Source organism: Pseudonaja textilis, chromosome 1 (genome assembly GCF_049901715.1).
Source record: "Pseudonaja textilis isolate UNSWEBS1 chromosome 1, rPseTex1.2, whole genome shotgun sequence".
Classification (NCBI taxonomy): Eukaryota; Metazoa; Chordata; class Lepidosauria; order Squamata; family Elapidae; genus Pseudonaja; species Pseudonaja textilis.
Genome location: NC_141990.1, coordinates 162,237,339 through 162,251,251, shown reverse-complemented (window position 1 = coordinate 162,251,251; position 13,913 = coordinate 162,237,339). Strand labels below are relative to the sequence as shown.

At 37.9% G+C, this 13,913-nt stretch overlaps 1 protein-coding gene across 1 annotated transcript in view; it reads right to left on the bottom strand.

Annotated features, from left to right (window-relative positions):
- Positions 1-13,913, bottom strand: part of ABCA12 (ATP binding cassette subfamily A member 12) — a 137,354-nt gene that overhangs the window by 31,886 nt on the left and 91,555 nt on the right. The window contains exons 35-40 of the mRNA XM_026707730.2: positions 12,991-13,243; positions 10,348-10,434; positions 8,778-8,871; positions 6,956-7,083; positions 4,618-4,705; positions 1,635-1,740 (exon numbers count right to left, since the gene is read on the bottom strand). Of these exons, the coding sequence (XP_026563515.2) occupies positions 1,635-1,740; positions 4,618-4,705; positions 6,956-7,083; positions 8,778-8,871; positions 10,348-10,434; positions 12,991-13,243 (756 nt within the window). The remainder of the gene's footprint in view (positions 1-1,634; positions 1,741-4,617; positions 4,706-6,955; positions 7,084-8,777; positions 8,872-10,347; positions 10,435-12,990; positions 13,244-13,913) is intronic.

The window sequence follows — 13,913 nt, the reverse complement described above, 5'->3', positions numbered from 1 at the left end:
CTCATCTGCCATCATCAGGCTTCTCACAGATGAACACAACACAGAAGCCTGATGATGGCAGATGAGACGTTGCTACAACTTTAAAAGCACAACTATAATGACGTGGGAAAATACCCGAACAAAGCTGAATGCCATACATGTAAGTACCCGCGAAAACTTAAGAAATATATATATATATACACACATACACACACACACACACACACACACACACACACATACACATACACATACACATACATATATATTTGTTTTCTTAATATATATATGGTATTCAGCTTTGTTCAGGTATTTTCCCACGTCATTATAGTTGTGCTTTTAAAGTTGTAGCAACGTTTTGGCAGAATCACATCTGCCATCATCAGGCTTCTGTACTGTGTTCATCTGTAAGTCAGACTTTCACAGACGAACACTATACAGACTCTCATAGACGAACACTATACAGAAGCCTGATGATGGCAGATGAGATTCTGCCGAAACATTGCTACAACTTTAAAAGCACAACTACAATGACGTGGGAAAGTACCCGAACAAAGCTGAATGCCATACATGTAAATACCCGCGAAAACATAAGAAAACATATATGTATGTATGTATGTATGTATGTATGTATATGAATATGCATATGCATATGCATATATGTGTGTGTGTGTATGTGTGTATGTATGTATATGTATATGTATATATGTATATATATATACATATACATATACATACATACACACATACACACATACATATATGTATTAGGTGTTAAAGATGTTAAGACATCTGATTTCACAATTTAGTGATAAAGCATACTGGGCAGTTACCAACCTCATCTTGCCTTATATCTCATTGCAATTGTTGGAAGATTAAAAACAAGTGAAAAAGACATAGAAAAGCAATAATTGCATTTTTCAGTTTAGGACTTTTTATAATTAGTTATTCAAAATGCCTAAATGGTTTTTCACAAACCTATCTTTTACTTCCAGTCAAAATTATCCCTGCTGAGGCTAAAATACCATCTAGGGAAGCTTATCAAACATTTTAAAAATCCATTTTTGATACAAAATGTTACATAAAACCTACTATCAGTAAAATAGATTTTACCTGGAAAAAATCTGGAAAATTACCCAAGATCATTTACTACATTACTCAGATTTAATTAGAATCCAACAATAGAGCAGTATGGCAGATACTGACATCGTTCATTGCATTCAAAAATGGAAGTTTGAAAATGAATGAAATTAATCAAAAATAGTAAAAATAATATTTGGACATTGTTCTATTTTTTATATTCTATTTATGGCTACTGAGCTTCTAGCTACCATTGCCCCTTTTCTTTATTAGTTGGTTCAATAGTAAAGGCCTTCAAGAATGATACTATATTACATTGGTGCCATGTTAAGAATTAGTATTCATTAGTATTCATTTTGTTTGATTGAGGAGCCGTGGTGGCATAGTGGTTAGAATGCAGAATTGCATCTAACTCTGCCCACAATCAAGAGTTTATTCTGCAATTTTGCAGGTTCAATTTTAGAAGGGATGAACAGTAACATAATACTTCAGATGTCACAGTGTATTTAAAGATAGGTGGGGAAACAAAAGCTTTCATCTTGAAATAGAAAACTATGTGGCAAGTGGATACCTACCATATCCAGAGGTGTTTCCATGTGGTAAGTAAGCATGGAGAATGAAGTTATTCAAGCTGTTAAGGTAAACTGGGAGGCTATGATATCCTTCTGGATTATACCAGACCTATATTTAAATTTCAGACACAAAAATAACAGGCAATTTGTATGTATTTGTAATTTTGTGAATAAATTTGTAACCAGTGAAGCTTAGAACTCAAGAGAACAATGAGACAAAATATACCTGCAGGCCCATTTCAGAAAACAACATTAAGAATATTAAAGTAAAGTATCTGTTTGTTTGTTTATTCATGTCAAAGGGGATTTTGAAAATCTGCAGGCCTCTAGATTGTGAATCAGCGGTGGTATTCAGCAGGTTCTGACCAGTTCTGGAGAACAGGTAGCAGAAACTTTGAATAGTTTGGAGAACTGGCAAATACCACTTCTGACTGGAGATTTTACAGTATCCTTCCCCTGCCACGCTCACCAAGCCAGGCCCACAGAAACGGTAGTAAAAATTTTTAAATGCCATCACTGTTGTGAATCCTTGGAGAACTAAAGAGAGCAGTGACTTTTCTAAGTTCAGTTAGTTAAGTTCATAAGTTGTGTGATAATAGTTCCAACCTACAGTTCCAATGTTAGGATCTATTTGTTTTTGTAGAAGCAAAATAAAATTTATATTGGCCAAAAAAAAAATTGCAAAATCGAAACATAGTTTTTCTCAAAACTCAAAGAAGCAAGAAAGCAAGTCCTCAAAGTGCCACTCCAGTTTTAGTAGAACTAGAGCTTTTATCCACGGTATCTGAGGAAAGAAAATACATTTAAAAATAACTCTGCTGAGAAAGCTCAGATAAGAGTCAATGTCCAGTTCCACTAGAAGCAATTACTGTCAGATGAATTTTCCAGCCTTGACAGGCTTTCTCAGCACATTAGGAACTGAAAAACAAAAGTTCCTTTACTAAATAAATGCTGATAGGACCCCACATTAGATATTCCTGATACAGCAGCATGTTCCTTGAAAATTATTAGAACAATGCTATAGAAAAAAAAAACAGATCTGCAGCTGACACATCTGCTAGAATGGTCCCTCCTAATACGGACAGTTATTTCCTTGACCACAGAGTTAAGGGGAACATTTTACGCATAAGCTATACAGATGTAAAATATAACCTATTAATACAAAATTACAGCAGAGCTGATAAAATATAGTTATTGTGAATCTGAGTTATAAATATGAAGTTGTTTCCATCTCATGCTTTTCAAGAACTTGACAAGTTGCCTTAATAGAGCCCATTTCTCCAAGTCTCAATTTTTCTGTCTCTAACACTTAAATAATAATACTGACTTACTTGAAAAATCTGCAATAAGACCCTAGTTTTTAATGTAATTAAATAGTGAAATTTAACAAGATATTTCACGGGTATTTATATGTATGGTATTCAGCTTTGTTCGGGTATTTTCCCACATCATTATAGTTGTGCTTTTAAAGTTGTGGTAACGTTTTGGCAGAATCTCATCTGCCATCATTAGGTGTTTGTCTGTGAGTCAGGTTTTCACGGCCGTTTCTGTTTGATGCTAGCCTACTGCTGTGCCAGAATGGTTTTTTCTTCATGCTGATTGGTTAGGAGTCTTGGTCTGTGTTTATTGGTCTTGGAATTTGCTGTGTTCTGCTTGATTGGTGTTTCTAATATCTTCTGTCTGTTTTGTAGCTTTTTTTTGTCTTGATTGGCTGGCAACATTGTCTTTCCTGTATTGGGGGCTTTTAGTGCAGCTTGGCTTGGGGTAAACGGACGGCTATCGTTTATTAGGAAGCTACAGACCCCCACCCCCAAACCTCCAGCTTAAACACACCCCAACCAGGCACCCAGATGAAACCTAGCTTCCTAATAAATGATAGCCGTCCGTTTACTCGATGCCAAGCCGCACTAAAAGATGAACACAATACAGAAGCCTGATGATAGCAGATGAGATTCTGCCGAAATGTTGCTACAACTTTAAAAGCACAACTACAATGACATGGAAAAATATGTCTCACCTTCACAAGATAGATGAGAAGTCCAAAACTCTGACCAAATACAAGCAGGCAAGAAGATTCGGTATTTACTGAGTTAATTCCTTTGAGCTTGCTATGTTCTTGGCAGTATCACACACGCTGACTGCCAAGTCCAACAAGATAACAGAAACATTAATCACTAGGCTTTCAAGAAACAGGATACACCGAAGCTCTACAGAAAAATTCACACTTTTTCCTGCGACGCTGCCTAGCATCAAGCCAGCATTTATCTACTCGATTCTCTGTCAAAGGCTGCTCTGATATGCCCTCCTCCTCTTCCTGATTAGCCTCAGGCTGTCCCTCTCGGTTATCTGCCGAAACCTGAGGCATTGCCGAAGAGGAAGGTCCTGGGGAGGAAGGCATTCTCAATTCTACCTCCTCCTCATCTTCCAAATCCTCTTCCTCTAAGAATGCAGACTCAGGATTTGGAGCCACAACGTATGTATGTATGTATGTATGTATGTATGTATGCATGCATGTATGTATGTATGGTATTCAGCTTTGTTCAGGTATTTTCCCACGTCATTATAGTTGTGCTTTTAAAGTTGTAGCAACGTTTCAGCAGAATCTCACCTGCCATCATCAGGCTTGTGTATTGTGTTCGTCTGTGAGTCAGACTTTTACAGGCTAGCACCAAATTTAAAACAGAGATGGCTGTGAAAGCCTGACTCACAGACAAACACAATACACAAGCCTGATGATACAGGCTTCTGTACTGTGTTCATCTGTGAAGCCTGATGATGGCAGATGAGATTCCGCCGAAACATTGCTACAACTTTAAAAGTACAACTACAATGACATGGGAAAATACCCGAACAAAGCTGAATACCATACATGTAAGTACCCGCGAAAACTTAAGAATATATATATATATATATATATATATATAAAATTTAAGAAATCACTTATTGGTTTGCTCTGTTTCATGACAACTAAATGCCCATAGTTTACCTTAGTTACTGTTCTGTTAGCAGGTACAGGGTTTATATCAAATCGGAGATTACTAGGCAAGGGCAGCCCAAAACTCCATCCACCATATCTAGATGTGGGAGGGGGGAAAACCATATTAGAAATAAAGTTTTCATGTTTTAAACATCTTAAATTTCACATGGAAATTATATCTTAAATTCCATGGAAGTTATATAAAACATAAAGTGTACATCACTTCTTCTTTTTTTAAAAAAAATTGTTTTTTATATACAGCAAATCCATTCCATTTCACTCGTGTGTCAGTTAGATACATATTTCAATTATTTGACCATTATAAATGATGTTTTTCTTATCAAATCTAACAATACAACAATAATCACATTCCCAAATATATAATAGTATCGCATGTGTCTATTATATTAATTTCTGTAATTACACTCTAAATATATCAAATCTCTTTTAATTTGTTTTGTTCTCTATCCATTGATAGAACAGATTCTATACCAAGTAATATTCAGTTTCTTCTTTTTCTTTAATTTTTAGTGTCAATCCATTTATGCACATTCAAATGTTTTTTCAATTACTTTCCTTTTTGTCACTCTTCCAATTTTGGGCAAATACAATTGTAGCCACTGTTAAAACATGTATAATTAAATAAATAAATCTTTTCTTTACTATAGCCTTCTGGTACCATTCCTAATAGGAATATTTCAGGTTTCAAATCTATACGTTGTTTAATCATTTTTTCCAACCATGTGTGTATTTTAGTCCAATATCGTTTAGCCTCTGTGCAAGCCCACCACATATGGTAATATGTTCCTGGTGTTTGATGACATTTCCAACATTTCATTGATTTATCTTTAAACATTTTCGCTAGTCTTTCTGGCACAAGTGCCATCTCTAAAACATCTTATACAAATTCTCCTTATACATGTCGATATTGTCAATTTATAATTCCTATCCCATAATTTCTGCCATTTATCCAGTTCTCTAAGATGTCCAAAGTTTTTTGCCCATGCAATCATCATTTCTTTAGCTTGTTCTTCTTCCAGCTTGACACCCAACAAATAACTATATAATCTTTTAATCAATTTGTCCTCTGCTCCTGTTAATATTTTATCCAATTCTGTCAACTCCTTTCCAATCCCTTCATCTTTCATATCTTTCTCATATCTTGTTTGTATCTGTATATATGAGTACCATTCTATATCTCTCTAATCCTTGTTCATTTAATTATTGTTTGGTTTTGAGCTCACCCTTTTCATTTAAAATATTTAGTAACATTCTGAAGTGTACATCATTTCTGACAGCTTGACGTATTTGGGCAATGATTGATGGCACCATCAAGTTTTCTTTCTTTAAGCAAGTTTTCTATGTTCTTGGACCATATGGGTATGCTAATCTCATACATCTCATCCCCATCCTATTCATGTTGGAGGCACTTCTGGGTTGAAAGGATTAGCCCATGATATCATCGGTGCCCGGTGGATGCCCAAAGGGCTTCTTTCATATCCTGTCAAGGAGGCTGAGGTGAGTGATGGGAGCCCATCCCACTGCACAGCAGCACTTGGGTCTCAAACATAGGCTTGCTAAACTCCAACCCAGCATCCTAACCATGTGAGTCACCATGCTCCTAATACGCCCCTTAAGGACTTCTTATACAGAGAAGAGAAGACGAAGAAGCTGACAAGAGAGCTGCAGACTCAGGATTCAAATAAAAATAACAAAACCAGGCAATTCCCAGGTCCTATGAAAATAAGGTGTACCAACATGTTCTTTTCCACATACTGAAAGAGCTACCAGGAACTGTATAATCTCAAGAGTTTAATTAAAATTAATGTATGTTTTCATTATCATCTTTCAAGATTTATGGACTAAAATTTAAAAAAAGAAGAAAAGCAAAATAATTTTAGAATCATAATTTGTTAGTGGTGCCTCCTGACTTTTTAAAATCAAAATTAAAGATTATAGCCACAAACATAATCTAAACAATCTAAATCCCCTTTTTTCAGTGAATTGGTGACTAAGAAATTATGAAAAAGTCCCACCATATGTAGCGCCTGCTATCCCATCCTCTCCCTGAACTGGTACCAGAGAGATGGTGATAACCAGAGGCATCAGGAGAGGTGGTGGTGATCTCAATGGGACCACAATGAAATTAGTGTTACATTGTTGCAACACAAGTTCTGCCCTTCTATAGAGTCATCATGACATTGTGTATGTGGGTGTGTATGTGTGTGTCTATCAAGATTTACATATCAATGGTACAATGCTGCTTTGGCAATAACACTTTCAGTAGAGGCTTTCTGTTAAAGTTAAATAGAGCAAGCAAGGGACAGCAATAAGATAAATGGAATACCTCTTTTGAACAAAATCTCTGGCAGTAACTAGAAGATAAGTTTCTACATCATGTCCAGTAAGGTTATATATTGTTCGGGAAGAGAATGTTCTCTTGTGAGGGGGTGAAAAGTTCAGCTTTGGACAAGTCTACAAAGAAAATAAATTTATGAACATGAAAGATTTTTACAACTAAAATTATTTATTTTGACAAACAATATTAATATAAAATATTATTTAGTGTCCCTATACAATATTATTTTAGCAAATAAAACTTGACGCAAATGAAACAAGGGAAAAGTTTTTAAATTAGAATTTAATAAAAAAATAAAACCATGTATACAAACTAATTTTCAGCTGGGCAGATATACTTTCTATACTGTAGGGCAGGGGTGTAAAACTCAATTTCATTGAGGGCCACATCAGGATTGTGGTTGACTTGGGGGGGGGGGCTGTGGTGGGCATGGCTGTGATAGGTGTGGCCGTGGAGAGCATGGCCAGCTCCCACTGCTGCTTTCGCTCTCCTTGGCCAGATTGTTCATGTTGTGTGCAGGAGGGCAAAGCATGTAGGTCAGAGGGAGGCCCACTTCATCTTCTTATGAGGTGACCTGGCTTTGTAACCAATCCTATCATTGAAAGGATGGCAGACCACCAGGAGAGGTCAGGAGAAGGGGACAAGGCAGTAGGGCTGCTAGTGGCCAAATGCTAATGCTGGATGCTCACTCTCTCTCATTATAACTAGTATAATGGTATTCTACCGGTTTGGGCCTGTTCTGGTGTACCAGTAGTGCCGAAGATCAACTGGCAGAGAACTGGTTCGCTCTGAGGCTCTCCAGGGCTCTGCAGTTGGGCCCACCTTTTCACCCTTGCTCCTAGGCTGGGCTCCTTGAGCGAAGGCAGAATGCTGATGCTGCACAAATGCAAGTAGTGTGGCACTCCCACACCTTCCAGCCATCTCCATCACTTCGGCCCACCTGTGCCACCCGCCCCCCTCTTGCCGCAACAGCACCATTACCTCATCCTGGCTGGCAAGGGCTGCGCTGCTTTTTGCATGTTGTACCACCTGCAAATTTGCACATTACACGTGCCAACCTACGGTGGCACGTATTTTCAACATCAGCAAGCCACCGTCAGTCAAAATTCATATTAGTGGTCCGTGTGATTAAAATTATGAGTTTGGTGATCCCCAAGGTCCAAAAGGTTGGCGACCCCCATTTTATGGATTGTTTCCTCCTTCCTAGTCCCTGTCCTAGTCACCCCCATTCTCCTCTAACATTAAAACAGACTCTTCTTGGTTATCATTTTTTCCCTTATAGTTCTATTGTTGTGATGCTTCAGTAATAAAAAAAACCAGAACAGCTTGTTCTTTTATTCATTTGTTCCTCTGTAGCTCAAGGAAAAATTGTAGAAAGGAAGAACTGATAATTTGCTTCTCTGAACTTGTTTTCTTACAAATATTTCATTACCCAACTAGGTAACATCATCAGTGCTAGATAATAATAATTAACATCATATTTAGTTTTGCCTCCAAGACTGGCATTGTAGTTTTCATGTTTGAGAAAGTGAAGGAAAATTCTACTGGAAGCAAGTTATAACCATAAATTACTATACCATTCATATTGTTAAGTAGTATTATTAAATAAAAATACTGTCAAATTGGCAACTTGGGAAATTAGCTTTTATAAATACAGTTGTTAAAAGATATCTGTTTTTCTTAAACTTGGGGCTTAGTTTTTTTGAGGGGGGGGGAGATCCACTTATTTAGTCTTTATTGGAACCTCCAGTCTTTTTTTTATTTCTATCTTATAGTGACCTTATGGCATGAGATTCTAATTTGAATTTACCTCTCCACTGAGTGTGCAATTGCAGGCAGTATACTGATCACTCTTATTTCCACTGAATATCCACTTTTCAGCCACATCTTCCTTGAAACATGTTCTGAAAGTAAACAGATTTAATATTGATATTGCCTATAAATTTGTATACAGCATAGTGGGAATGTCCTAGCTAATGCAGAACACTAGGCAGGAATACCTCATTATTTATTAATTTCCTAAAGCTTTTCCAATGGAAGCTAAATTTGATCAGCTTTGCTTAGTTCTTACTGGTTTAACTATTCTTCTGTTCATCTATTTTTATTCAATACTAAAATTTGAGAAGGAAAGTTTTAATAAGACCATTTTAAAAACCAAAACATATCTACAGTAACATGAAATAAATATATATTTTCATATATATATGTATCGTATTCAGCTTTGTTCGGGTATTTTCCCATGTCATTATAGTTGTGCTTTTAAAGCTGTAGCAACGTTTTGGCAGAATCTCATCTGCCATCATCAGGCTTCTGTATTGTGTTCGTCTGTGAGTCAGACTTTTACAGTTGTAAAACTCACAGCTGAATAACATATATGAAAGTACCCGCGAAAACTTAAGAATATATATATATATATATCTTGTCCCGGAGAGATTGCCTAACTCTAATATAATGCTTACCCATAAAATCGTGTGATACTGTATACTGTATGTATAGCCCATGGCACAATTATTTTAATGAAAAATAAAAAAAATAGTTACATGTACAAATAAATAATAAAAGAGCTAACATATCATTTTTTTGTAGTTTTTGTAAGTCCCGTCCAACAGCAGCTGAAAATTAGAGGCCTAATTTTTGCCATTTTGTGTGGTGGAAAACAGACAAACACTATAGTGTGTGCTTTTCAAAATAAATTAACAATAAACAAAGCCTGATTCAATCCATTTTGCATCCTTGCCTGCACTCTTCCCCAAATGTCAAGAACTACAGAGGCACACAAAGGTGGTCCATTTATGCTCCATTCAAAAGCTCTCTCAAACAGTAATTGTGGCAACTTATTAAGACACTGGATGCCATTGTGTGATGTAAAATAATAAAGAAGACACTGAGAACTGTCTTCTTCCCCTGCCACCTTAGTGCCCCCCTGCCACCCCCCTTGCCTCTTAGCGCCCCCCTAAGGCATCCCACCATCCACAGGGGGCGGTACCACCCACTTTGGGAACCACTGTTCTAGATAATAATAATTTATATTGCGTTACTGCTGAACCCCCAGATTTAGTAACAACAAAAAAATCTAAAATATCTTAATTTTGAGAACACTGAACATCACTGAGAATTATAAATCTAGATTTGATATTTTGGTGAAGAATATTGCACATTTAATATTGGATATTTAACTGCACCAAATTTGATATAAATCACTGATTGTTGCTAGAATATTTTCTGATGTTGGCAGCTTGGTATAATAGCTGAGCAGATTACCCTGATGACTCATAATTTTCAGTCATTTGTCTTCTTAGAAGAGGAGTTATTAAAAGTAGGAAGAAGATTATTATTCTGTTATTATGAGAGTTACTTAAAAATGAAGAAGAGCTACTTACAAATTACTTCTGTTTAGGCAGATATTATCTATTCCAGGAAAAGAGAACAATGAAGCAACCAAAATATCTGTGGTTTGATTGAAATTCCTAAACACACAAACAAACCAAATGGTTAACTGCAATTTCAAGGCAAGTATAAGTAATCAACAGGATAGTCGACATTCTTTTGAATCCCTGAATATCCCATGTTAAAACTGAATGACAATGGAAACTGAAGAAAACTATCTTGTGTCAGAATACTAATATCTACACACACACTATTTAAATATTTCATGTGATTTATTTTTATTTTTTATTTTATTTTGATGTTCCTTGTTTTTGAAGGGATTATTTTGGATTGGTTGATTGGTTGGTTGATTTGCTGCCTATAGGGTAACTCTGGGTGGCTTACAGTTACATATACAATTAAAACATTAAAAGTTAATATCAGACATTAAAACCAAGGAGACGTGGGGAGGGTGGGAGCAGAGTGGAGGAGGTGGAATCTGTTACGATATTACTCAATCAACTACTTCCATTGCACTGTTCTCACACTGGAGCTCCAAGCTGACTGGCAGAGCCACATCTTTAGGCCCTTATGAAAGGCTAGAAGGATTGGTGCCAACCTCACACCTCACATAGAAGGGGGCAAGATGTTCCAGAGGGCAGGAGCAACAGCAGAGAAGGCCTTCCTCCTAGACCTCACCAGCCAGAAAAATCAGGTTGATGGAACCTGCAATATGCCTCTCTGCTGGCATGAGTGATATGGCTAATCTCAGTAGTAGGTCTTAATAGCAGATCTAAGTCAAGTCTGGTCAGAGTCATCCCTTGTCTTCCTCCAGCGATATTCTAGGCATTTCTTGGCTCTTTTCAGAATCCATAGCTCCTGTGTAACCCATGGGGAGGGTCTGGAAGGATGAGTCAAGAGAGGCTGCATGACGTGATCCTGTCCAAAGTTGCGGCCACCCTTAAATTCCAGCTGCTGCCACGCCTTTAGCAGGACTGTGCAGCAACAACTCCAAGATATCCCCAGTTCCATCTGGGACCCATCAGGATCCATCCATCACCAGGGGTGGACCATATGAATGGGTCCAGCCTCCCTCTGGAGAGGAGCAGCATACAAGAGCCTCAATTTATTTTTTGTTTTCTTTTTTCCCCCTTAGGTAATTTAACAAAGTTTTTTTTAAATGAGGGCCATTGAAATATTTATCTTGAAACAAAATTTCCAATTTTAGATAATTATAAGATATTTAATATGCTCAAAATTCTTAGTAAAACTCCAGTTCACAAATGATTCCATGAACATATAAGAGGTAGTAGTTCCTTTGCGATCCAAGGATCAGCATTTCAGAAGAATTTCCTTACCAAACAGTCATCCCTTTGCATCCCTGTGCACTCTTCCTGATCCATGTCACACCCTGCATACTTCCATCCCAAACCAGGGGTCATGTTTCATGCACCCCACACACCATCCCTGAATTGTGCAGCACTTCTTCTGTGTGAGGTTATGGTGTGGATTAGGAAGGTATGCAGGATATGTGAGAGGTTCTGTGCAGATCAGGAAGGACACAGTGTGGGTTGGGAAGGGTTCATGGTATGCACAAGAGCCACAACGTAAGTCAGGGAGGCTACCTGGGGATGAGGTAGAGGTTGGGAAAGGTGCACAGGACTATGCAAGTGGCTGATGTGATATAAGCGCACAAGCCTAGAGAAGTTGTATGGTTGAGCAACTTGCAACCATCCCTGGTGGCTTCCTCATTGTTGACACTCCCTTCCAGTTTGCTTGTGGGAAGCTGGCAAGGAGTCTCAACAGTCACAATAAAATGTATACTTCCTCCTGGCTTCCCCACTGACTTGTGGAAAGCTATCAGGGAATATTTGACATGGCAAACATATGATAAATTTCTCGTATTTCATTCCCATAGGAATAATGTGTTCTGGCGTTCTGTAAATTAAATTCAAAATGTAATGTTTGGTTAAATTCAAAATGTAATGTTTGGTTCAAAAATGGTTGCCCCATGGGACACTGTTTCACCCAACTGAAGGTTAAAAATGAATAAACACTTGGAGAATTTTAGCAGCACATGGTGGCAAATATGAGATTTGCTCAAATTAATTGAATACCCTGAAAGCTTACTGAATTGTTGGGCTATATTGATAAGCCTTATAAAAATGCAATAGAATGTATGAATGACATTGGGGAACAAGAGGAAAAGATGCTGCCTAGGGAACAATTAGTCAAGACAACCAGAGAACCCCCAGTGGCATAACCCCAGTGGAATTTCAAGAAGTTCCCTCCCTGATGGATCAAGCAGTCAAACGTGGCACTGGGAACTTTGTACTTTTACAATATTTTTTTAAGATAGCCTTGGGTGGGGGGGGAGAATTAATTCATCTAGTCAATGTTTCTTGTCTGGTTTATCTGGGAGAGCTGACATAAACTTATAATTTGCTTTACTTTTAAAACTCTAGAAAGTATGATACTGCTGAAGTTAACAAAAAGTATTTTTTTTCTGTCTCTTATCCTTCATTTTCTTAGCATATCTCATACATACAAGGAACTATAATGATTCTAGTCACACTGGTGACGATTTGGTCACCCCTCTTACTCCGCGTGCATCACATTCCATTAAGCCAACTGAATTACTAAAAATGAATAGTTACCCAAAGAAGTCTGACTGGCCGGAAGAACCATACAAGGCTGGTGAGAGATGGAGAGCTGGGTATTCTGCCACCTTGGTTCTCAAGGTGCCCAGGCCCATAGCAGCTGTCACAAAGAGCACAGGAAGGATAACTTGAGCAATAAAGCCTTTCACATCGCGTCGAGTGTGATGGAAACGTTTAATGAACAATGCTGTGGCCTTCCTCAGCAGGAGAGAAAGATTGTTTGGCTTTCCTGACTTAATCAGGACTTCATCTATTCATCAAAAAGAAAAGGAAAAGAAATACATAAGGATTTAATTCTGTTTCCTTATTATACTTAGTTTTACCCAATTCATCCCACCAGTACACATAAACCATACAAAAATATTATTTCTCTTTTAAAATCCTAGACCAGGGGTGTCCAACCTTTCACCTTCCCTGGGCCACATTAGAAGATGAAAATTTGGTTTGGGCCGCACATAAAATAAAATAACAGTAACGATACCTGATCATCCAAAAAAAAACATAGAAAACATAGTTAACATATTAAATTTATTTGGAAATGAAGTTAGTGAGATGTTTTTATTATTAATTATTTATTAAAAATTATTTATTTTTTATCACAGTTTTTTTATCACGTTTTTTTTATCATGGTTTATTTTCAGGCCAAATTTTGCAGGGGTGGGGGAGAAAGCTCGCCTGCCTCGCGCCTACCTCTCCTCCTGCAAATGGCCCGGCTGGATGAGGCAGGACTAGAAGGCAGAAGCAGCAGCAGCGGCGGGGGCAGAAGCAGCAGCGGTGGCGGGGGCAGAAGCGGAGGCGGCGGGGGCAGAAGCGGCAGCGACAGCAGGGGCAGAAGTGGCAGTGGGGGCAGAAGCGGCGGGGGCAGAAGCGGCGGCGATGGCGGTGGTGGCAACAGCAGGAGGTGGTGCTCTGAGGGCACC